Genomic DNA, 11,442 nt, shown 5'->3' on the forward strand with positions numbered 1-11,442 from the left:
GCCCCTGACCCACCCACCTGCCATCTCCACACCCGCTGCCTAGCTTCATAATCCCGAGCCCTGCTTAACATGGCAGCACTGAGCTACTCCTTGCTGGATTGTTGAGCGATCAGCATCAGTCGCTCAGTAGTTTGAGAATCTGTGAGACGTTTTCCGTCAGTTTGCCTCTAATTGAAGTTTTTGTGCGCAGATCTTTCCCGGACCTTTCCCTGCCTGCAATCCTGTGAATGAGTGTGACCCAGTTAAGGAGTGAGGAGAGTGATTTGGAGACCTTTTGGAGCACGTTTGATCCCCTTCCCTCCCCTCACAGATCCTGGAGCCCTGGACCCCCCTTCAGTACATTGTATATATTATCACCTGGTGTTGTCTGTATAAATAAATTAACTGTCTTCTCTAAAAGGATTCCTGGTCTGCGCCCGAGTCCGTTAACTAATCCTGACAGATCAGCTGTCGGAACTGGGTCGCCGTGTTACGCTGGCTGGGGTCCTTCTTTTCCACCTGGTCTTCCTGCACTCCTCTTCATGTCTGGGGCCTATCTTCTCCAGTACTCAGCTGGCTTCCTTTTAATAGGTCTTTAAACAGCTGATAGGCCACCTCTGGACACACCCAAAGCTCAGCAGGTGATCTCTATCAGCTAATTTGTCCCATGCACCCAATCCACAGTGGATTAAAACATTGTCAAATAACACACTAAAAACATGCAATACAAACAGAATGAAACCATGCAAATAAAAACTACACTCATAAATAAACACTAAAATTCAGAATAAAACCAATATACAAGATAAATACAAATTTCCACTGTGTGACAATTGTCTCCTGTGGCTGCTTGGGTCTTGGGGGCAGCAAGTGCCTCATCCATGCTATGACCTGTCCCCTAGATGGGCTGTAACAAAAGAAACTACAGAAAAAGGGACAGAACTTTAGTAAAGAAATCTGGAGAAATTGCTGCGACAATAAAATCATCAAAACAGCTCCTAGAACAACAGTGTAAAAGTGTTCAATCCCCATTAGTTATGTTTTACTGGGTAACACTAAGAAAATTACTAAAGTAATATATCAGATATGTTGCATCCCAGTGAGCAATAGAGGTAGTGGACATTACAAGCAGAGCAAATTTCGAAATGATACTGGGGTCAATATAACACTAGGCACAGTCCCGGCTGTTTCTGGTGTGGGAAATGTTTTCTTGGCACAACTTAAGCATGCTTTTATTAGTGAAGAATAATTTGTAACTATGAAGCATTGTCCCAAAAAGTTGATTCTGTTCATCTGGACGTAACGTTTTCAGAGGGAGAAATGTTTTGTCACTCATCCAAGTGACGTCTTTAGACTCAGCTGACTGCAGGGCTCCCCAATCTTATAAACGGACATTTGCATAATGACTGAAACTAACACCACTTATGAACAATGGGCTGGGAGGTCCATTTCTTCATCATTAATTTACAATGCTTCTAAATGAGAATACACTCCTAAAGGTGTTTGAATTCACAGACAAACTTAGCCCAGCACAGCATGAGAAGTCTAAGACCAGGAAACAGGAAATCTGTGCGTCAGAAACATCACCAAAATATGGAGAGTGTCCTAAGAGAAAAGTATGCCACACTGAGGATGGGGACAAGTGGGTTAAACATTTTGTCTGACAGACAGCTCACCCAAGCAGAGAAAAACATCCTTGCAAAAGGGTTGAACTTTGTTGTGACGCCGAGAAAAATCCCACTAGTGGAACTGATCGCAGCAACTGAAACAACAGCAGACATGAAGCGGAGTAACTGCAAATAAAAGTTTCGGCTTGTCTCAGCAGTGCATCCAAAATAAGCATGGAGGAGAGGAAGGCATTCGCATCGCTTAGTAACAACAACAACACTATCATCTTTCTGCCAAACAAGGGTAGGTGCACAGCTTTGATAAACAAGAAAGACTATTGTGTTGGAGGTGTGGTCTGAGGAGGGGTGGTGCAGTGGGCTCGAGGGACAGTGCCAGGGAAACTGGTGGAGCAGCTGAAAGCCATTCAGCACATATGCTTTCACTATATCAGTGATGCTGGGACCTGGAGATGGAGCCAGCTGGAAAGCTGAGAAGTGGTGAACCTGTAAGCAGGGGAACTGTAAAAACCAATGCATTTTGTAATACAGAAACCACACAAACACACCAAATGTCTCAGGTTTTTACCAGGCTTCACAACTATCATGAGAAAATGTTGTTACTGCTTAGTGATAAAAATACTTATGAGCCCCTGAAACGAGACCCAGGAAGTGGTTCCAGGAAGAGGATGTTAGGTTGTGTGAAGCAGTTAGAGCAACACATTGCTACTGACCGGACCTCATAACACAGGGGAACCTACATCATCTGTGTGGTTTACCAAAGACACATAAACAGGGTATACCAATTGTCTATATGAACAACTCGGTAAATGGTAAATGAGCTCTGAGCTCTCAAAGCACTTTACGCAGGATGGTCACCGATAACATCACCAAGTTTCTGGCTTCGATCCTCAAACCGATGATAGTCAGCTCTAAACACCACATCCAGAACACTTTTGTTCTGTACTTAATTCCACCTACTTCACATACAAGGGTCAGTTCTACAGGCAGAAACATGGGTGTGCCATGGGCTCCCCAGTTTCACCCATCGTGGCCAATTTGTACATGGAAGAAGTGGAAAAGAGGGCTTTGCTATCCTACCCTGGAACACCACCAAGCCATTGGTTCAGATATGTGGATGACACCTGGGTGAAAATCAAATCTCAGGACGTACCACATTTCACGGATCACATTAACTCGGTGGACCGACACATCAAATTCACCAGGGAGGATATGAAAAGTGGCAGGTTAGCCTTCTTAGACTGTGAGATTTCCATCAGTAATGGGGGACATCTAAAAGCTGACGTGTACCGTAAACCTACACATACGGATCAGTATTTAAGGTTTGACTCTCATCATCCACTGGAGCACAAACTGGGCGTCATCAGGACGCTACAACACAGAGCGAACACCATCCCCACTGACACAGCAGCCAGGGAGGCAGAAGAACATCAAGAAGGCCCTGAGTAAATGTGGTTATCCCAGCTGGACTTTTGTCAAAGCTGGGAAGGCTCCTAAAGAAAGCTCCAGCCGATCCAGGAGAGAAGGACAACCGCTGCCCACCTGTAGTGATCCCGTACATGTCAGGAGTATCGGAGCAGCGACACATTTTTTCTAAACACCGGGTCTCTGTGGCTTTTAAACCCCAAAACGCCAAAACTTGGTCCACCCCAAGGATCGGGTCCCCCGACACAAACAGAGTAACATAGTGTACGCTGTTAAGTGCAGGAGGATTGGCAGGATTTATACATCGGGGAAACCAAACAACCTCTGGCTACAACACAGAAGAGCTACCTCGTCAGGCCAGGACTCTGCAGTCTGTTTACACCTACAGGCCAGTGGACACTCTTTCAATGATGAGGATGTAACATCCTGGACAGGGAGGAACGCTGGTTTGAGGGCGGAGTCAAGGAGGCCATTTACGTGAAAAGGGAAAGACCATCTCTGAATCGAGGAGGGGCCTAAGGGTACATCTGTCACCATCTTACAATGCTGTGATTGCAGCCATTCCCCAACTCTCTGTGAATGGACTCATGGTTATTGATCAGTGGTCGTGACAATTTGCTTATTAATTGTCAAGAAACTGACTGATTTGTGACTGTACTATCTGGTTGGTTGTACAACCTCACTGCTAGGTGCCACCAAATCTCACAGTAGTCTTTAATTCTACTTAATCCTGATCTGAATGCCACAACCTGAGAACTGTTGCTGATCACGTGGATGCTTTCATGGCCACACTTTACCTTATTCTATGCCTATAACTACCTGTGGTACTTGGAAATATGAAGAATGTTGACAGTTGTGGAAACGTAATATTTCCATGATGTGTCACATTAAATACTCACAATACACGAAAAAGTTAAATAAACCTAATAAAGTAAAAGATCAAATATGCAGAAATTGAGCTTTTCAGAGAACAAAGAAAAGTACACTGAAAGTAAAGGTAATTTTAAAAAAGAAAAATAATCTTTTATTTGATTAAACCCACAATCTTTTATCTAATTTGAGTGTGTCAGCCATTGTACAGCAATGAGAGAAAAATGGAGAAAACATATCAGTTAAATAGAAATGCACAACATTTGTACAAAACGGGAATGGAAACAACTTTGTGAAAACAGACATTACTGTCAATGTTCAAAATGTTAGTCACACTAACGAATGATTCAGAGAAACATGGGACATACTGTTTGAAATTTAGTTATAAAAAAAATAATAGCACATACTAGTTTAACACAATATTTGGAGTAACTTTTCTTCATTCACGCTGTAACCAGTTCATTTAATTTCTTTGTATTGTACTGGTTGGAGAACCTATAGTGTACGGGGAAACAGTGGAGCTAATGTTAGATGAAGCAGCAGTGTCATAAACACAGCTAGGCTGGTTCCAAAGGTTAGTCACTAAGGCTTGCTATCAGCATGCGTGGAAACAAGAAGACCAGCTGCCAGTTGCACCTTTTTCCCACAGTCCTGTTTTGTTCAGGAAAAACACTCCACTAGTGTAACATTCTGGCTACTGCTAAATCCTAGCTCATAATATGTACAGTAATCATGATCACTGTCTGTATTCAGAGTCACCGTATAAGTGACCTGAACCAAGAGCCTGATTCAAACAAATTTACAGCAGGAGCTGCTTCTGCTTGATATTGATTGGCTGGTCTATCCATAGGCTTTATTTTCTACTCAGATGTTCAGGAGTGAGAGCCTCCAGATCATCAGTGATTCATTCTGCATATTAATATCTATATTATCCCAATCTATGATCTTCCTGTAAGCCCAACCATGTGGTTTTTTTGTTTGCTGCAATTAAACCTGACCACTTTTTTCAAATATATCTATATTTAATATGTCACATTAGAGGGCATAACACTAGTTAAAGTCCTGGGTTCAAATGCAGTCTGGGGCCTTTCTCTCCTGTGCTTGTACAGCTTCCTCCCACAGTCCAAACACATGCATGGGTTAGGTTAACTGTGACTCTAGACTGACTGTGGCTGTCAAACTGAATGGTTGTGTGTCTCTTTGTGTTAGCCCTGTGACGCACTGACAACCTCTCCAGGGTGTACACTGCCTCTGAGAGCTCCTGTTATACTTAAATTAATAAATGGAAGCGGATGGATGGATGTCATATTATTATTCACAGATCAGAAGATATATTAACATGGACACAAAAAAAGAAATCTTTTTTTTTATATGAACAACTTTGAAGATGAGACGTGGAAACTTAAACACATTTTTCTACCTCTGTGTACTAAACCTGACATCATCACACCATGAATGGGAGTGAATTATAATAAAAACTTCATCATTCAAATTTCAAAGTCTGCAGGGCCATCCAGTGGGTTGGATTAGACCCTTTGACTGGTTGGACCCCTGAACTACAATATCTGTACCAATGTCAAACTACCTGGATTCAGGGTGCCACAATTTGAACATACTGATTAAAAAGAAATCTATTTAGACATGTTAGACTCAACAACCCAAAACAAAACTATGCAGACGTCACATTTTTATGAATACTTTCTCATCAAAACAAAGAATAAAGAGGCTTTGCAGTAGCTGGAGTCACTGAAGATGGCTTAGGGCTCTATGTCTGTAGTCTCTATTGGGAAGAAAATGAATAAAGTATTAGTTTGAGTTGACAAGTAGTACACAAAGAGTGTGTTTTATTATGCTGCAGCAGTTATTATGTGGAGGGCGAGGTTACAGGGAAGTTTCAGGTAAGCCTGCTATTGTTTAAACTAAGGGCTTGTCTTTCAGTGACCAGTCAACTGTAGTTAATGATTATGCAGTGATAAGAGTTTTACTGCCACAGTTACAGCCATTTTTTTACTTCTGCTTTTAAAGTCCATCAAAAACAAAGCTATACCCGGCTAGACAGAAACCTGTCTTTTGTTGCACCATTACCCTTACGTAAAGCATCTGTGAAGGTCATTAATGCGACTGTAATCCAGGGATCATTGCACAGATTTGAAAAAAGGACTTCTAGTCCAAAATGTAATATGTTTTATAATGTTTTGTATTTATCAAATAACACTAACTGGGTATCCTTTTAAAAAAAAAAAAATGGGATGAAGATGTAAATTGAATGCTATGACGTCAGCTGAACACCTACAGAAGATTTGGGACAAGCTTAGTGCTTTAAAAAAGCTGATTTTCTCACATTTCACATTTTTGTAAATGAGAAACTAACAAAAAATGTATCCCTGCCTGTCCCCAACACACACGCACTGTGAGGAGTAGCCCAGTGTCGCTAATCTGTTGGAAAAACGTGATCAAAGGGTAAAGGTATTAAAACCCATTTTCTGTGTGTTGTTTCTTATACGATTTGAATTTTTGCCATCTTTGTCGTTGCTCAATATCATTTCAGTTAGTTTCCGCTATTAAAAGTCTTGGTTTTACGTTTATTTCCTTTGACCAATTTACTGTTTTTTACTGACTACAATAACTGGGCCTGTGTGCGCTGTGAGCCAGGCCTCACCTGTACGCCAGGCCTCACCTGTACCCGTCATTATGCAGGTGATGTCTCTGTAGCGGTGTGGGGCATCTCTACGCCACAGTCTGCTATTGAGGAGGTAGCAGTCTGTGTGGTATTGCCCATCGTTGCCATGGCTACGGTCACCCGCTCCGGCGGTGACACAGGTGGCCCCGAGGCTGACCTGGGCATGCGGGCCGTATGGGACGGTTCTCTGTTCCTGCGGAACGAGTTTCGGATGCCGGTGGACACGCGGCTGGAGAGGCGCCTCACGGCGCCGCTGATGCCCCCAAGTCCGCCCTTGTTCTTTTTCAGTAACCCCACATCATCCTCCAGCTCTGACGGGGGCACTTCGATGTTCCCAGAATACCAGAACACCCACCAGATGAGGCTGAGGAAGATGACGATGGCGCCCGCGTAGATGAGCAGGTCGTAGAAAAACACGTTGACAAACACGCCGAGGAGGAGCACGGCCAGTCCCACAATGTCAAACACCACCGCGAGCCAGAAGCAGCACACACAGCGACCCAGACCCCGATAGGCCGGCTCCATGTCCCATAAAGAGAAGTCGGTCCCCACGACGCGTTTATTTCCCGTCGTCTCTGTGCCGCGGCATTGAGCGCGGCTCCAGTGTGAGCCAGGCGTGGCGTCCTGTCCGCTCAGGTGCGCTGCCCCTGAGAGGAGGGGCTGTAGACGCTACCTGACGGCTGCGCTCATGTGCGTTTATGATGAGCGTTTATAAGGGTGTAGCTTACTGGGCCCAGACTTCGGACGTTACAGTGCAGGTATGACTCATTAAACGTGAATATGAGAGCGGCTTTATAAACTGAGAGGCCAGCATTAATAAACTACAAAAAGAAAACTACAGATGACCTGACCAATGCCGCCTTCGCCATCTTGTTTTTAGGACTGGCCACCAGAAAAAAAGCACAATTGCAATATTTCAAAATCGATTAAGAAGATAATTTATATTTATGGGTGAATCATCCCTCTGATAGGAACACTCCGTTAACCAGTAGTGTGCTGCTACTTTTAGCTGCCCTCTTGCCACAAAGGGGTAGCCACAGCAATTAGCTCCATATGTTTGAGTTTTATGCAAGATACCCTTCCTGACACAACCCCAAAGGGTACTTGTGTCTCTGTCTAGAACTAAACCAACAACCTTTTGCTTGAGTAGATGTACTAACCACACCACTTGAGATTTCAGTGCAATGGGTTTAAGTTTTCTCCCACCTAGTCTTTGCACTTGTTTGCACATGTTAAACATGTCACCAAAAAGGTGCTACCAACATGAAACCAGCTGTCAGTAACATCCCATCCAATCCACATTTGCAAAGAAATCAAATAAACATAATAATGAGAAACGACAGGGAAAATAAGAACATACAGCAAGTTCTGTGGCTCATAGCAACATAGAGGACCACAGTTTTAAAAAAATGTATGAACAGACTGTTAATACAAATTTTGACATGATTACCTAACAAAAATTGAGAAGACACGAGCCTGTATCCCCTTTTTTGCTTGCAAATACAGTCAGAAGTCTCACACTGTTACATGTTGCCAATCAGTGCTGTTGTGTCTCCGGCGTCAGGAAGATGAGCCTAAATTCAGCTTCTCCCCATCTGTCCATCAAAAACAGGAAACAACTCAGAAGGTGATACGAGGTATGAAGAGATGAACCCCGGTGCCACCAGAAATAATATTGTTAAAAAGTGTTGAGTCACCACACGCCTTCTAAAAACGTCACTTCTCCTTGGTATTAATTGTGTTGTGCTGAAAGGTGGGACTTGTTTGGAAGTGATCCAATCAGAAGACACAACCTTGTGCAGTAAGGTTAGATGTGTAGATTTGATCTCCTACTGACAAATAGGAAAATAAGATGCTTTGTGAACTGGAGCAACTCTCACTGGTAAAAACACTTTAGGCAACCTAACCAACTTTAGATGTTTAGTCAAATGAAACTAGACTAAAAGAACTTAGATGGCCCCCAATGACCGAAACGACATCAAAACTTCAACATCAATATTCATAATCATGCTGAGCTCAGGGTGACCTGCTGAACACTTGATGCTTAAAGACTGAAGTCACTGAGTGCTGTCAGGGTTCTCAGCTGTTCAGTGTTCTGCCTGAGGATCATTTTAAATCACTTTTATTTTTCACTGAAAATAAGCTGCATCACCTGGATCACTTTTAGGATGCTAGTACTTTTAATGCTGGCTCTTGATTTTCTTTCATCTGCCAGTCGCAAAATTAGCTGTGGTGGAAAAAACAGAGTTTCCATCTTACCTTTGTTCCATGCTTTGACACACACTGCTCCCATCTAAGCCACATCCACTCCACAGCCTGTACCCATTATTCCACACCTCCATCATGTTTGCTGTGCATCCTTAAAATTAAATAAAATCTAACTGAGGTTGTGCCTTCTTATTTTCACCTCAAAGCTAATGTACAGTGCTGCTGAGTGCTGGGTAGGTGCCCGTCTTGCTCATTCTTTGAGTTTTGAAAAATAAACCACAATTGACAAAATGACCTTCATATTATTTAAATGTTACATAAAATTTCTCCACTTAAGCTCAAGTCCATAAAATTTAATTACTGGTAAATTACTGGAGTTACAGAGGACGTGATCTATCCAAACAGACATCTTTTTCGATAGATGAGTCGTCCCTTGATGACCATCGCAGAAAATGCAAGTTTAAGGCTCTCGTGCTTTACTTTTCAGACACACTTTTACCTACAGTATAAACACGTTACATCTAAAAGAGGGCAAGAAGAAAACAAAGAACCCTGAAGTGACTGATATGAGTGGATCTTTTTGGAAAGAGCTCCGACTGGCAGCGACTTTGACAGGAGCTGGAAAGAGTCTGTGCAGTTTTCTCTTATTCTGTTATTCAAAGAAAGAAAATCAAGTGCATATAATCAATTAAATAATAATAAAAAAAGAATGATACAAGTCAGTTTGAAATGGTTTCAAACGGGGATTCAGCATCAAGACTGCTTTGGCTGCCATCTGCCAAGAAATAAGTGGTGTTGATAGGATGACACTCGTCCATCCGCCTGAACTTTGACAGGCCAAAACCGTATCGTACGTACGTGTAAGCACATGGTGGTCAAGGTAAAGCCTCCATCAAATCACATCACACCATGTTTTATCGTCTTTTAAGGTTCTTACAGGATCATCATTCACAGAATAAAATCTGTCTCCATCTTCAGGTTGCTGGGCACCCACATCTCTGCCAATCTCACCACAGCACCATCACCCCAGTAAAGGCGGCCTGGCAGCAGCTGCACTTCCTCCGTGTGCTGAGGACCAGAAGCTGCTGCTGACCTTCTGACGCTCCTTGCCTGGGTGCTGGTACGCAGGGGCCACAACTGAGAACAAGAAGGCTGCCTAAAAGATCCTTGGCTGCCTTCTGCCACCCTTGGAGGCCATTGCCAGCTCCTCCTGCCTCAGGAAAACCAGGGCGTCACAGGTGACCCCTGCACCCCGCTCACCACCTGTTTGACCCACTGCCCTTCAGATGGTGCCTCAGGTTAGCGTCACTGGCAGCTGAGATATTATAGGTGGCAGGGCAGCTCTACAGAGCCAGAAGCGTAACATCCAGCATTTAAAAAAATGTATTTAAGAAGTGAAGAGTCCAAGCTGATGCTTCAAAACATGTAATTTTTATGTTGTGATACATATTTATATATATATAACTCATTGCTATGTAAATACACACATGCTCTAACTGCACTTTGTTAGTCACAGCTAACACAAATCCCTAAATAATAATATGGCAGAAATCTAATGCATTTAGACACAGCTCAGCTGACAGGATCACTTGTTACCTTGATGCAGTAGGAGACACACTGGGCGGCACTCCTGTCAGATCCAGTCTCACCAAGACTGGATGATAGAAGCAAACTGTAGTCTGGTCTGATGGATCCATCCTGTATCAGTCAGGCTAACGGTGTGTCATGTTGTGGGGCGTTTTCCTGACTATAGTCAGGGTTGGATCAGGCGACCATCCCTGCTGCGATAAGCTGCCTGGGCCTTCCTATGATGTACTGAGCGTTTCTTCTTCACTCTCTGTAAACACAGTCGCTGCATTGAATCTTAATTTTGCAATCTTTAAAGTCTCCTGTGACCTGTCATTATCACTGTGCTTCATAAGGGCAGCACCAACATTCATGTTGCTGGATTAAAACCTCGTGATTAAAAATACACTTTGAAGACTGAACTATGAAGCTGATCTCCAATGAGGAATCATTTCTTGGGAATTCTGATTTTAAAACAAGCATCAAAATCAAAGACTGATTTGCGACTGGTTAAAAATGATAAATGTACTCACCCACCACAGCTCACTGAGGTCCCACACCTCCAGACCCCCGCCCCCCCAGCCCAGATCCACTCTACTTTCCAACCTGTTCTTGTGTCTCTTGCTCCTTTGTCTTACTTTTTATATTTTATACCTGCACAGTTGGTGGAGCAGACAATCTGGGTGTGCACATACAATGACAGTAAAGGCATATTCTATTCTGTTCCATCACAAGCTTCTATATTAACCCAGGAATTCTGCACTCACAAAAGGAGGTTATTTCACTCTTCGACACAAACTTAGCCATGGCTAAGGCCAAACAGCAGAGGCCTGTTACCCATGATACGAACTCAAATTTAACAGACAAGCCCTCACATCGACATTCCCAGAGCTTTGTGTTCACATCGTGTACATACTGGAAGCACTGACTACGTTTCGGTCCACAGGAGTCGATTTGTGTTGCACGTTGCAGTAATTAAACAAAATCTTTCTATCTATATACACTTTCAAAGCAGTTTCAGTCAAGCAATAGCAAAGATGCTGAACACACAATCCACCGTGGCATGAACTGAACACCTGACAAACAAGC

General features: G+C 43.1%; 1 protein-coding gene across 2 annotated transcripts; it reads right to left on the reverse strand.

The window, feature by feature from the left end:
- Positions 1-4,542: 4,542 nt before the first annotated feature.
- si:dkeyp-72e1.6 (transmembrane protein 238-like) lies at positions 4,543-7,405 on the reverse strand. 2 transcript variants are annotated; one of them, XM_005943085.3, is made up of 2 exons: positions 6,559-7,405; positions 4,543-5,679 (listed from the first exon to the last, which is right to left on the reverse strand). In XM_005943085.3, the coding sequence occupies exon 1, from the start codon at positions 7,102-7,104 to the stop codon at positions 6,589-6,591; it is 516 nt and encodes a 171-aa protein (XP_005943147.1). In that variant the 5' UTR covers positions 7,105-7,405; the 3' UTR covers positions 4,543-5,679; positions 6,559-6,588. The 2 variants fall into 2 exon arrangements, with proteins under 2 accessions (XP_005943147.1, XP_005943148.1); XM_005943086.3 differs by having other exon boundaries at positions 6,577-7,403.
- Positions 7,406-11,442: the final 4,037 nt, after the last annotated feature.

Source organism: Haplochromis burtoni, unplaced genomic scaffold (assembly GCF_018398535.1).
Source record: "Haplochromis burtoni strain Fernald_Lab_line unplaced genomic scaffold, NCSU_Asbu1 Contig_363, whole genome shotgun sequence".
NCBI lineage: Eukaryota > Metazoa > Chordata > Actinopteri > Cichliformes > Cichlidae > Haplochromis > Haplochromis burtoni.